Below are 14,283 nucleotides of genomic sequence, written 5' to 3'. Positions count from 1 at the left end.
GTTTATCCTTATGCTACTATTGTATCAGTTCAATTTGAGAAGCACATTGTTCATGCGCCTATATGTGGTATACTAATATGCCCTCATGAAAGTCAGTTGCTATAGATAAATGCATTAATATGAAAATACTCATTACTGCTACCAGAATATATTCGAAGCACTATACAAAAGAAGGAAGTTGTAGATACAAGTGATAGAAGGTAGCAAGTATTGAGCATGATCTAACAATGGACCGGTGGTAATTTTTGTGAGGGAGAAACACTTGTGAGAACAATGCATAGTATATTTTTTCCCGTTTTAGCTCACGAACATATTTACTAGTCAAAATACAAGAGATTTTTTAATACCACTCCCCTTTTATTAAATGGCTATAATTTTAGCACCACATACAATTAAAGGAACAACAGACGTTGGGTCTGTATCCAACCAGACTTCCGGAGGAGAGAACCTAGCTAATCTTGCTAACTCATGAGCTACCTTATTATTCTCCCTAAAACAGTGTTTGAAAAGAATATGATTGAAAACAAAGGACAAAAATAACAATCATCGAAGATTGCGCTGACCACCGAGTATGAATATCCTTGTTTGAGTGCTGAAATCACCTCAACATTATCAGAGTTTACTTCGAGTCTACTGCATCCCGCTGTTCGGGCAAGGTTTAAACCAAACCTAACAGCAATAGCTTCTGTAGTGAAGGCGTCATAGCAAATTTCCAGCTTCTCATGTGCAGCAGCAATAATCTTTCCATTAAGGTCTGTGATTACAGCACCTACTGATCCCTGAAGAGAATCTTGATCAAAGCTAGCATCCACATTTAGCTTAACAGAGTCCCTCCTCGGTTTCTTCCAGCCTTCTATCCGAACTTTAGGCTTTCTGGAATTCGCAACAATGAAGTTTGCCGCCATAACTCGGACAACCAGGTTGATTTGCGTCGCCGTTTGAGGGACTCCTCCATGAGTGATTTTCCTCCTTTCCCACCATAAGTACCAGCAACATATAGCCACCGTTTCTCTCATCTTCGGCAAGCCCAGCACATGGATGTGATTATCTCGTAAGCTTACTAAGAAATCAACCACTGCCTCTCCTCACAGATACAATTGTAGCCCAACATTTATCACATCCCTCATTCCAAAGAGTTCCCAAACCTGAACCGCGAAAGAGCATTCAAATAGGAGATGGCAGATGTTCTCCGGCCCGTTGTTGCAACATGGGCAGGTTGGCTTGATCTTGAGATGCCTGTTAGCTAAGATTGATCGGCATGGTATGGCATTATGAAGAATTCTCCAAACAAAAATTTGATCTTTGCTGGGCAGCAAAAATTCCAGGCCGAGTCCCATATAGATGTTGGTGAGGAAGAACATGGCAGAATCTCAGTATTATGCCCGAATTTTGAGTCCCAACAACGTGGTAAGCAGACTTTACCGTGAAAAGCTCCTGATTTTGTAAGACTCCATGCCAATAAATCTGACATTTCATAAACCGGGAGTGGAATCGCAAGGATTCTTTGAGCATCAATAGAGCAAAAAGTCTGATTCACCAGCGATAAGTCCCAGTCTCCTGACACTGGATCAATGAGGTTTGTAACCCGAGAGAGAAGATGATCCCCTCTACTAGAAATAACCTTTCGGTTTGGTGAAAGTGGGATCCATTGATCCCCCCATAAATTAATTTTATGACCATCGCGAACCCTCAAGATGTGACCAAGTTTCACAGTTTCCACACCTGCAATTATGCTTTGCCATGTAAATGAAGCTTTCTTTTTTAGTCTTGCATTCATGAGATCATCATCGGGATAATATTTTGCTTTGAGAATCTTAGCACAAAGTGATTTGGGATCATCGATAAGGCCCCAAGCTTGTTTTGCCAGTAAAGCTAGATAGAAGCAATGGATGTCTCTGAACCCCAACCCCCCTCTACTTTTCGGTATGCACATCTTTCACCAGGCAAACCAGTGCATTCTCTTATGGGATGCATCATCCCCCCACCAATAACTCGAGATCTCGCCTGTAATTCCTTTGCAGATTTTCTTAGGAATTTTGAAGACCGACATCGCGTAAGTTGGTATGGCTTGTGCAACTACTTTGATAAGCACTTCTTTACCTCCAGATGACAAATTTCTTTCCTTCCATCCTGACAATCGCAAGACCAGCCAGTCGATTAAATATTGGAAGCTGACTGATTTGTCCAGATCAAGGGTAGAGGGCAGTCCCAACTACTTGTCATTCAGAGCCTCCGTCATGATATTTAGGATGGTACAGACCTGAGCCTTTATGTTTACCTCCGTACTCGGACCGAAGAAGATACTAGATTCCTACACGCTCACCAGCTGTCCAGAAGCGCTGCAATAAGCATCCAAAACAGCTTTCAAGCTGGAGCGTTCTTTGCATTTGTTTTCATCAAAATTAAAGAGTCATCAGCAAACAAGAGGTCTGAAACAGATGGGGCATTGCGGCAAACCTTGAGCCCTTCTAGTTCACCTGATTGTTTTGCATGGTGAAGGAGTGCTGTCAGCCCTTCAGTAACCAGCAGGAATAAATACGGAGATAAAGGACCCCCCTGGCGAAGACCTCGCGAAGGTTTGATAGTATCTGTTTCAGCTGAATTATACCTCACTATGTATTCCACTGATGAAACACAACTCATGATCCTTTCAGACCTAAAGGCCAAGTTGAGAAGTATAGCCTCCAGAAAAACCCATTCAACACGATCATATGCTTTGTGCATATCCAACTTTACCGCACACCATCCCTCCTTGCCTTGTTTCTTCCATTTAATTGCATGCAGACACCCGTAGTCTATCACAACGTTATCGGTGATTAGTCTCCCAGGAACAAAGGCACTTTGTGTGGGGCTAATGATTTCTGGCAACCAGATTTTCAGTCTTGTAGCAATCATCTTGGAGATAACTTTATATACCACATTGCACAAGCTAATAGGCCTGAACTGTTTAACAGTCTGAGGCGTGTTGATCTTGGGGATCATAACAATACTAGTATCATTCCAAGCTGGTGGAATTACTTGTGAGTTAATAGCCTGGAGCACTTCCCTAACCAAATCATCCCCAACATTGGCCAAAATCTCTTGTAAAAAACTACATGTAAACCATCAGGTCTGGGTGCTTTGAAATCACCAATGGAGAATAATGCTTTCTTAACCTCTTTTGGAGTATAGGGGGCCATAAGGGCATCATTCATGTCCTCTGTCACACGTCTAGGCACCCTAGACAACACATTCTCATCCGGCAAATGGACCTGTGCTGTAAACAGGTCTGAAAAATAAGTGGAGATGATGGAACTGATGTCATCTTCGCTTTCCTTCCACCCACCGGTATCGTCGAGCAGCTTCTTAATGCAGCTGCGCCTCTTACGAGTAGAGACTCCTCTATGAAAATAAGCAGTGTTTCGGTCTCCATGCAGCAGCGAGTTGGACCGCGTTGGAGCCATATTAGCTCTTATTGGTCAAGCAGATTTTCAAGCAGAACCTGTATATATTTCATTTTCTGCCGACTCTCCGAAGTATTCGGTCAAAATACAAGAGATTAATATAGAACGAAGGAGGTACTATTTTTTTTCCTCAAAAGACAAAAAAAATCATCTCAAAGGGGGTGCGGCCGGTGATGACCCGACCGGCCCGTGTGGTCCATGCTGCCCACGCCTTCCACGCAAAGGCAGGCTGGGATAGAGCAGAATTCCTACTTGGCGCCACACGCGCCCGTTACAGTGCAATTCTGCTAACGGGCGCGTGCAGCGACCCGCGCCGGGCCGGCCCATTTCAGTATTTTTTTCTTTCCCTTCTACATAAAAAAGGGCTTGGCGTCGTGGCGAATCGAACTCTGGACTTCAGCAGTGATTAACACGCACTAACCACCACGCCACTGAACGCTATGTGATTAATAATTTTCTTTTGCCCTTTTTTTTGGTTTTGGTTTTTTGCTTATGTTTTTTGTTTTTTTCTTCTACTTTTCGTTTTTTTCTTCTGTTTTTCGTTTTTTGCTTCTGTTTTTCTTTTTATCTTCTACTTTTCCTTTTTTTCCTTTATGGCTCAAAGATTTTTTTATAGTTCAAGAACTTTTCCTTCAAATTGATGATTTTCTTTTCAAATTCACCAAACTTTTGTCAAAATTGATGAACTTTTTTCATATTAAATTAAAGTTTTTAGAATTTTGATGATTTTTTTCTTTCTGAAATTGAATGAATTTGTTTTAATTCGATGAACTATTTTTAAAATTTGATGAACTTTTTTCACATTAAATGAACTTTTTTTAAAATATGATGAACTTTTTTTTCAAAATTAATGATCTCTTTTTTAATTCGGTGAACTTTTTATAAATTTTGATGATTTATTTAAAATTCGATGAAATTTTTCTAAAATTTTGATGAACTATTTTTAAATTTGTTATTTTTTTTAAAACCGATTAAATTTTTTCAAATTTGATGAACTTTTTTTTGTTTTTTTGAAAACTACGATCAACTTTTTTCAAATTAGTTGAACTTTTTTTGAAAACCTATTTTTTTTTATAAATTTGATGAACATAAATCACTGAAGTTTTTATAAAAGATAATGAACCTTTGTCAAAAGTTATAAACATTTTCAAAATTCGATTATTATTAAATTTAAAGTTTGTCAACATTTTTCCCTTTTGAAGTACTTTTTTTGCAAAATCGATGTACTTTATTTTTTCAAAAATCAATGAATCTTTTCAGGGCGTGCAGGGTCGCCGAACTATTTGATGGGCCGGCCCAACATGGTGCGCTGCAGGCGCCAGGAGGGCAAACCGGCGCCTGCAGCGCCGTATAGGAGTTCCCGGGACAGAGCCTAGAAGCCACTCGCTTTCCTATAAAGCCCTCGTGTCGCCTCAAAATGGCCAAATCACAACATCAAGCCCAAGCTACCCACCGGCTGCACCAGCTCCCATTCCTTGCCGGCGAGCTTACCGGACACCGCCCAAAGCCAAGATGGTAAGCGGATCTAGACTTCTCCACCTAGATTGAAAGGGATGCTCCCCTTCTAGGTACGGATTGGTCCTGGTCGGTTAGGAGCAGATCCGGATCTAGATGGCATCCTTGCGTTGACACCTTTGGATACGAGCCCTTCGTGTTCTCGATTCTGATTTGGTCCTGATGTTTGCGCTTGGTCGGAAGAAATAGCTTCTATCATTTTCCTGTATCCGCGTGATACGTTGGTTTCGTGCAGTTCTGCTCTGGCAGTGCTTGGATCGTTGGATTTACCGTGAGCATCGAGCCTTTTACGGGAATCGGATGCTGTAGTTTTATTTCTCGCGGTGAGGTGGATCAGGAATCCGTAGATACCGGAAGATTATTTGAGTTGAATGGTACCGGAAATTAGATATTTATATGCTCTCCGTCAAGTCTTCATAATGGGGATACTGGATGATTTGCCACGCTTTATTCTGTCTTGGAGAATAATTAGTACTCATGAATTGGTGATGACTATTCACATAGAAATGTTATTTTTGTATTTGTTATTGCCATCAGAATTCGTACTGATTGTGTGGTGGAATCAAGAGTGTGGGTAGAAATCTCAGTGCGACGTGATAAATTGCATTGAGTGGTGCACTTGTTCATGTTCAGATTGTTTGTGATGTAATTCTCTAGTGTACACCAAAACCTCTGTAGGATGTTGCGGGTGGAGAACTGTTTATCTTTCATCCTGCCAAACATAGGTGGTGAATGCAAAATTTGCTCAAAATATCATGTAAACATTGTCATGTTTAGTTTTTGTACCCCTCTTGGGGCAGCTGCTTACCTTCCTTATGCTGTCTACTCTTTAGCTCCGGTTATTGTTGTTTCATAGTAGTGTGTACATTTGGGGAAAAGGATGTACTTTTTCTCGGTAATGAAATATTGATGCCACCAGAGTGTTTCTATGGACTAGAAACATACAGTGATTTAGGATGCACTTTATCTCGTTAATGAAATATTGATGCCACCACAGAAAGGTAGTTAGAGTTTCTATGGACTAGAAACAAACAATGATTTAGGATGGATAATGATGCTGTGATGTAATGGTGGCACTGTCGTGGGTTGTCAGTTGGTTAGTAAACTGCTGACTAGGAAGGAAAAAAGTATTGGTGACTCACTATTGTTGGCTGGAGGGTTAACTGACAACTGCATGTAACTGGCTAATCTACTGATGGTTTTGCTATCAATAGTTTCGACCCTCATATATGTGAAGGAGTTAGCAGTTTGAGTGCTTTTTTATATTGCTCAATGTACCTTTTTTTGCTCAACTGTGGCCTTTCTCTTTCTGTATGGCAGACCACTTCCAGGCGCCTTGCTGACAGGAAGACGGCAAAGTTCCAGAAGAACATCACCAAGAGGGGTTCAGTGCCTGAAACCACTGTGAAGAAGGGGAATGACTATCCTGTTGGACCTATAGTTCTTGGATTCTTCATCTTTGTGGTCATCGGATCATGTATGCATTCCAATTTTCTCTTGATCTCGTATATTCAATCTACTTCACTGCCACTTGTCACATGCTCACTTACATAGCATTTGCCAACAGCTGCTTTGCTCTAAAAAGATATCTACTAGTGACTACATTTCTTTAATCTTAGCATTTGTCATCAGCTACTGTTTAGCGAGAGAGAGAAGAATGAGGTTCAACGCATTTGATTAAGCTGAAGGCTGTGGGTTATATACAGTTGACAGACGCTGAGCTAGATCATGCATGCACCACTACTTGCACTAACACACCATCTGCTCCACCACTCTCACAGTGACGGGGACACGATCTGGCTATACCGTATGGTGGCTATACAGGGGTACATACGGTATAGAGCTACGTATCCTAACCCCCCCCCCCCCCCCCCCCCCCCGCGCGCGCGCGCAGTCGTGATGTCGGCGGGGGCGACGCAAAGACTAGACCGGAAGTCAGAGAAAACCTCGGAGGAGAGCCCTTTCGTCATGATGTTGGCGAGCTGCCGTCGAGTGGGGATGTGGAGAACGCGGAACTCGTCGAGAGCAACCCGTTCACGCACGAAGAGGATGTCCAACTCGACGTGCTTGGTCCGGCGGTGGTGAACAGGGTTGGCCGACAAGTAGACAGCGGAGGCGTTGTCGCAGTAAACCAGAGCGGCCTTAGCGACGGGGGAGAGCAGCTCGCCGAGGAGCTGTCGGAGCCAGACACACTCAGCAACTGCATTGGCGACGCCACGGTACTCGGCCTCGGCGCTGGAGCGGGAAACGACGGCCTGGCGCTTCGACGACCAGGAGACGAAGACGAGCGCGTCGTCGAGGTAGACGCAGAAGCCGGAGGTGGAACGGCGAGTGTCAGGGCAGCCTGCCCAGTCGGCATACGTGAACGCTCGTAGGTCAAGGTCGCGTGAGGCGCGAAGGTGGAGGCCGAGAGCGGGCGTGCCACGCACGTACCGAAGCACACACTTGATCAACCCGAGGTGACACTCACGCGGATCGTGCATGTGGAGGCAGATCTGCTGGACGGCGTAGGCGATCTCCGGCCGCGTGATCGTCAGGTATTGGAGCGCGCCGGCAATACTGTGATAGGCAGAGGGATCATCAACGCGTGGTCCATCGGCGGTCGGCAGTTTGCCCTTGGTGTCGATCGGCGTGGGAGATGGGCGGCAGGTGTCCATGCCGGCGCGATCCAGGATGTCGGCAGCGTACTATTGCTGGCAGAGGAAGAAGCCAGCCGACGTGCGCGTGACGTGGATGCCGAGGAAGAAATGCAGGGGGCCAAGGTCCTTCATGGCAAACTTCGCGATGAGCTGAGTGACGACGTGGCGGAGGGCAGCAGGCGAGGACGCAGTGAGCATGATATCGTCGACGTAGAGGAGCAGGAAGGCGATGTCGTGGCCGTGGCGACGTGTAAACAACGACGAGTCGGACCGAGTCGCGGTGAAGCCAATGGACTGGAGGAAGCCGGCGAAGCGGAGGAACCATGCACGCGGGCCTGCTTCAAGCCATAGAGGGACTTGGAGAGGCGATAGACGTGATGAGGCTTGGTGGCGTCGACGAATCCAGCGGGATTAAGACAGTACACCTCTTCGTCCAGCGTGCCGTGCAGGAACGCGTTCGACACATCAAGTTGGTGAACCGGCCAGTTGCGCGACGTGGCGAGGGTCAGCACGGTGCGGACGGTGGCGGGCTTGACGACCGGCGAGAAGGTCTCGCCATAGTCGACGTCGTCGCGCTGCCGGAAGCCGCGCACGACCCAGCGTGCCTTGTAACGCTCAAGGGATCTGTCGGCCTTGTACTTGTGCTTGAACACCCATTTGCCGGTGATGAGGTTGTCGTAGGGGGGGGGGCTAGGCACCAGCTCCAAGGTGCGGTTGCGGACGAGGGCGTCGATCTCGTCGCGCATGGCGGCGAGCTAGTGGGGGTTGCGAACAGCGACACGCACTGACGAGGGAACCGGCGAGACCTCCTCAGAGCTGGTAGTGGCGACGAGGCTGTCGTGGTAGCGCGGATTCGGGCGGAAGACGCCGATTCGCGAGCGCGTCAAATGCGCTGCGGTGCAGCCGATCCGTCGGCTGGAGGAGGCGACACGGAAGGCGACCCCGCGTGCTTGTGAGTAGAGGCCGGGTAGCTCGCAACAGAGGCGCTCGCAGTGCGTCAGATGGGCCAGCAACCGCGTGCTGGGGTGTGCCCGGCGTGCTCGAGAAGGCCGAAAATGCAGACCGCACGCTCTGAAGGGACCACCCGGCGGCGAGGCAGGAGTGGGCGCACGCGGGCACGACGCGATCACGGGTACCTGCAAAATGGGTGGCGCAAAAGCTGCTGGTGGTGGTGTGGCGGCGGCGAAGGAAAAAACTGCCTCGTCGAAAGAGAGACGTGACGAGAGGTGAGGACACGGCACGTGGTGGGATCGAAGCAACGGTACCCGCGGTGATCGGAGGGATAGCCAAGGAAAACGCAGGCGAGAGACCGGGGTTTGAGTTTGTGCTTAGCTGTGGAAGATACGTTGGGGTAGCATAAGCACCCGAAGACGTGGAGGAGCGAGTAGTCTAGAGCTACGCCGAGCAGGAGTTCGTGGGGGGTGTGCGGCATGGTGGCATGACATGGTCGCCGGTTGATCAAATAGGTCGCTGTATTGAGAGCTTCGGCCCAGAACCTGACGGGAATGGATGCGTGGAAGAGGAGGGCGCGTACGCTGTCATTGAGCGTACGCAAGATACGCTCGGCTTTGCTGTTTTGCTGCATAGTGTAGGGGCAAGAGAGGCGTAGATGAGTGTCGTGGCGAGCGAACAGGGAGCGAACTACGGCATTATCGAACTCGCGCCCATTGTCCGTCTGGAGCGAGAGAACAGGGAGTTGAAACTGTGTTTGGACGTAGGCATAGAAATCGAGCAGAACCGAAAGAACATCGGATTTTCGTTTGAGTGGAAAGGTCCAGACATAGTGGGTGTAATCATCAAGCACAACCAAGTAGAATTCATATCCAGAGATGCTAACAACGGCGACGTCCAAACGTCAAGATGTAAAACATGAAAGGGAAACATGCTAATGCTAGATGAGCTGCTAAAGGGTAGGCGGGCGTGCTTGCCCAGGCGACAGGCGTGGCACGAGTGGGGCGTAGACTTGCTGAAGCCACCGGAGATGTTGTCGGCGGTGAGTTGGAGCGAGGCATGCCCGAGACCTTGATGCCACAAGGTAGAGGCGGCGAGGCCGGCGAAGGCGTGGCGAGGAGAGGTCGAGGGACGCCGCACGGGGTAGAGATCGCCATCGGAATCACAGCGGAGAATCACCACCTTGGTTCGAAGATCCTTGACAGAGAAGCCAAATTTGTCAAACTCAACAGAGACAGGGTTATCGCGACAAATCTGACGAATTGAAAGTAAGTTCGTAATGAGGGAGGTGGAGACGAGAACGTTGCGGAGTTGGACGGGAGAGGTGTCCTCAATGAGAGCGCCATGACCAACGTGAATGATAGGAAGATGGGCACCGCTGCCCACAACGATCTGGGAGGAGGAATGGAACGGACGCAGGAAATGAAGGCTACCAGGGTTCGAAGACATGTGGGCGGAGGCACCTGAGTCCAGGTACCACTCCGGAGATGTGCTCGACGAAGAAGGCCCCGCGGTGGTGCTCTGGAGCGCCGCCTGTAGCGACTGCATGTCCCAAGGCTGTGGCGGTGCAGCGGCTGTGGCGGTGCAGCGGAGGAACTCGCGCCCGGAGTCCCGTAGCTGGAAGAAGAGCCTCCCGGAGCACCGTAGCTGGAAGAAGAGCCTCCCGGAGCACTGTAGCCGTAGGGGGCGGCGAACATGGCCTGCTGGTGTGGTGTGCCAGGGCGCGGGCCGAGGACGTCGGAACCTGGGGCGCGCCACTGCATGGGCTAGGCTTGAACCAGCCCAGTCCAGGAGTTGGCGCCGGTGTAGGGCAGAGGGGCGCGTGCGGGGCCGGTGGAGCTGGCGAAGTAGGGGCGCCTCCGTTGCCCCGGCCGCGTGCGCGGCGTTGTTGTTGGCAGGGGAAGGCACCGGCGGTGTTGGAGCCGGTGGTGTAGAGGAGCCGCGACCAGCCCAAAGAGCATGGGCGGACTGAAGACGAGCCGTCTGCTCTGCACGGTGTTCCTGCAGGAGGAGGAACGAGCGAACTTGGAGCAGAGAGGGCAGCGGATCCTTGGAGGTGATGTGAGGAATGACAGAATGGTACTGGCGGTTAAGGCTGCGAGGGAGATGAAACACCTGACGGGAGTCAGTCATCGGCTGCCCCAGGTCACGGAGCTGATCGACGAAGCTCCAGAGGCGCGTGCAGTACTCCATGATGGTCATGTCGCCCTGGACAACGGCATGATACTCGGCGTCGATGTACACGACGCGCACCATCTGGTTGATGTGGAAGAGATCGTCGACGGCGCGCCACACGGTCAAGGCCGAGTCCTCGGAGTGCATCACCTCCTCGAGAAGCTCCGGCACGATGCTGGAGGATAGCCAGTGGACGACGGTGTGGTCGGCCATCTGCCACTCCGGATCGTGAGGACGAGGCGCCGGAGTAGCATCGACATGGGTGCGGAAGCCGAACATGCCGATCACCGTATCAAAGTGACGACGCCACTACGAGTAGTTGCGGGCGAGTAGATCCAGAACGACGGGAACATGACGACGGATGTCGATGGTTTGAAGGATGGCAGAGGGGAAGGCTGGTGGCACGACGGGTGGGGTGATGGTGGGCGGAGCCGGCTGGAGAGGATCGGCGACGGTGCTGGCGTCTGCATGGAGCACACCAGCAGGGCCATCGAGGGAGGAACGAGGAGAGGACGGGGTTGGCGTCCATGGCGGAAGCGGAAGCTGGATTGGGAGCCTGCGCAGAGGGGTTGGGCAGGTCGGTAGTATCTGATACCATGTTTAGCGAGAGAGAGAGAGAGAGAGAGAAGAATGAGGTTCAACGCATTTGATTAAGCTCAAGGCTGTGGGTTATATACAGTTGACAGACGCTGAGCTAGATCATGCATGCGCCACTACTTCCACTAACACACGATCTGCACCACCACTCTTAACAGCGACGGGGACACCTAACAGCTACGTTGCTTTAGAAAGATATTTACTACTCCCTCCGTTCCTAAATATAAGACTTTTTAGAGATTGTACTATAAACTACATACGGATGTACATAGACATATTTTAAAGTATAGATTCACTCATTTTGCTCCTTATGTAGTCTTTTAATGAAATACCTAAAAGGTCTTATATTTTGGAACGGAGGGAGTAGTGACTACGTTTCTTTTATCTTAGCTTTAGTCGTGACTATGATTCCATGAACATTTTGATCATTCATGTCCTATGTAAAGAGTGCATATATATTCGTATTTGTGCATTCTGGAAGTCATTGACCGCTTTTCCTGACTATTTCATAAATGTGAGGCTATTGCAAGATTCTAACAAACCCTTCGACTAAAAAGCAACATAACTAAGATTGTGCAGGAACTGACAGGTCACATCTATCTCATGATTTTCCTGAACTTCGTTGTGTAGTTCTGCCCGTCTTTTCCTGCTTGTCCATATGGAACTCGAGGGCTGTCTACGTCCTTACAGTTTGTCTGTCTTTCAGCATATTAAGATGAATTCTTGCAGTTTGTCTGTCTTTCAGCATAACTAAGATGAATTGTTTCATCTTACTATCTTTTACTTCCTCCGTTCCTAAATATAAGTCTTTTAAGACATTTCACTAGGGGGCTACATATGAAGCAAAATGAATGAACCTACACTTTAAAATATGTCTACATACATATGTATGTAGTCCTCTAGTGCAACCTCTGGAAATACTTATACTTCCTCCGTCTTAAAATTCTTGTTTTAGATTTGTCTAGAAATGGATGTATCGAAATACTAAAACGTGACTAGATACATTCATACCTAGACAAAAATAAAACAAGAATTTTAGGACGGATGGAGTATTTAGAAACGGAGGGAGTAGTTTGTAATCTCAATAGGAAGATCTTCCCTCTGATTTGCCTCTTGTAACACACAACTCTTGTCTCTGCAGCTCTGTTTCAGATAATCAGGACAGCGAGCAGTGGTGGGATGGCCTGAACACCGTCATACATTAATACAGTTGCAGCTAAATTTGTTCGATGTTGTCATAGTTTGTCTTCTTAAAAGCACTTAGTTTGAACTGATGCTGTAAGAACTGTAAACAGAGCTATCAATCTTATAAATGTTAAATGGACAAGTTTGCCTATGGTTGCTGTTTTCAGTGGCATTTGCATGTTGGAGCAACTTCTTTGTTTGCAACTAAAAACCTATAAGAAATTTGTTCTATACTAGCAGTAATCATGAACGCATTGCCTAATGCAAAATAGAGAAGCTTTTTTTTTACACGAACTCAGGAGCTTTATTACGTAATAGAGATACGGTTACAGTCTGCCCTTATAGGCTACTAACAAGGAAAGATGGACTGACGTCCAACCATCTGAAACCTCTAATGCCCTGTTTGGTTGCATAGAATTGAGCATGGAATTAAGGAATCTAGAATTGGGCCCCTAATTCTTTTGTTTGGTTGTACTAGGAATTTGCATCTGGAAACCAGGCCCAATTCCGAGCAGACCCGCCCCGCGTGCGAACCGTTTCCGAGCTCTGGAGGTCGGAATCTCGCGGAATCTGGACGTGTTTCTCCCCCGACCTGCTGCCCACCTTCTCCTCGCCGCCTCCCTCGCGAGCACAGACGAGGCGGGAGTCCTCGCCGGCGGCCCGAGCAGGTGAGCCTCCATCTCCAGCCCTTCCTCCTCTTCCCCGCCCACCTTCTCCTCGCCGCCTCCCTCGCGAGCACAGACGAGGCGGGAGTCCTCGCTGGCGGCCGAGCAGGTGAGCCTCCATCTCCAGCCTTCCTCCTCTTCCCCGCCCACCTTCTCCTCGCCGCCTCCCTCGCGAGCACAGACGAGGCGGGAGTCCTCGCCGGCGGCCCGAGCAGGTGAGCCTCCATCTCCAGCCCTTCCTCCTCTTCCCCGCCCACCTTCTCCTCGCCGCCTCCCTCGCCCATCTCGCCCCTACCCCTGGCCGGCCCCTCCCTGCATGGGCCGAACCCTAGATCGGGGATTGACGGGGGGATGGTGACCGACGGCAGCCATGGATGCTGCGGCGTGGCGGGTCCACATCCCTTCCCCCCTCGCTGACCCGCGGCCACCCCGCGCTCTGACCCCGCCGACACTGCACTGGAATTCCACATGATGTATCCAAACAGGATTTGGAATTCCATTTCAGCCTTGATTCTAGGGACGAATACCATGCGCATCCAAACAGCAAAACTGAAATTCCATTGAAATCGTTGATTTGGAATTCCATTGCCAATTCAATTCCGCGGCGAATTCTGCGCAACCAAACAGGGCATAAAGGAAGAGCATGTTTGGCACACAGGTCTGCAGGACCATTGTTCTTTCTTCAAGCATGCTGAACCTAGAAGGATGTAAAACTGGAAGCCCGTTCTATGATTTCTTAGAAGATAGACATCACAATCGATCTTGAATTATGACGCGAAGGCTAGAGATTTACAACCTTTAAACAATCAACCTCCATTAACTCCTTCTCACATAGCTAAAACCTCTTCGCTAGAGATTTACAACCTTTAAACAATCAACCTCCATTAACTCCTTCTCACATAGCTAAAACCTCCGTGAAGATTGAGTCTGTAAGATCTATCTATCGCTCCGTCAATGTTGATCTTAGGCTGGCCATAGTAGGGGTATCATAGCTAGTAACATAGTCTTGGGACTAGCAAACATGGTGATGTGATAAGTAATTAAAGAAAAGAGAGAGTTATAGTAACTTAGGTAGATACCGTATCATGTTAAATGCTATGCTACTATACACTA

The 14,283-nt window shown here is 48.5% G+C and overlaps 1 protein-coding gene across 1 annotated transcript; it reads left to right on the top strand.

Moving 5' to 3' along the window:
• Positions 1-4,849: 4,849 nt before the first annotated feature.
• Positions 4,850-12,656, top strand: LOC123448339 (stress-associated endoplasmic reticulum protein 2-like). Its single transcript, XM_045125178.1, has 3 exons — positions 4,850-4,958; positions 6,279-6,435; positions 12,462-12,656. The coding sequence occupies exons 1-3, from the start codon at positions 4,956-4,958 to the stop codon at positions 12,506-12,508; spliced, it is 207 nt and encodes a 68-aa protein (XP_044981113.1). The 5' UTR covers positions 4,850-4,955; the 3' UTR covers positions 12,509-12,656.
• Positions 12,657-14,283: the final 1,627 nt, after the last annotated feature.

Source organism: Hordeum vulgare, chromosome 4H (genome assembly GCF_904849725.1).
Source record: "Hordeum vulgare subsp. vulgare chromosome 4H, MorexV3_pseudomolecules_assembly, whole genome shotgun sequence".
In the NCBI taxonomy this organism is placed as follows: domain Eukaryota; kingdom Viridiplantae; phylum Streptophyta; class Magnoliopsida; order Poales; family Poaceae; genus Hordeum; species Hordeum vulgare.
Note: the sequence above shows the minus strand (reverse complement) of the source record. Positions and strands in the feature narration are given on the sequence as shown.

Coding starts and splice junctions, on each gene's coding strand:
- LOC123448339 (XM_045125178.1), top strand. Junction 6,436..12,461: donor CTTTGTGGTCATCGGATCAT/GTATGCATTCCA, acceptor TTGTCTCTGCAG/CTCTGTTTCAGATAATCAGG.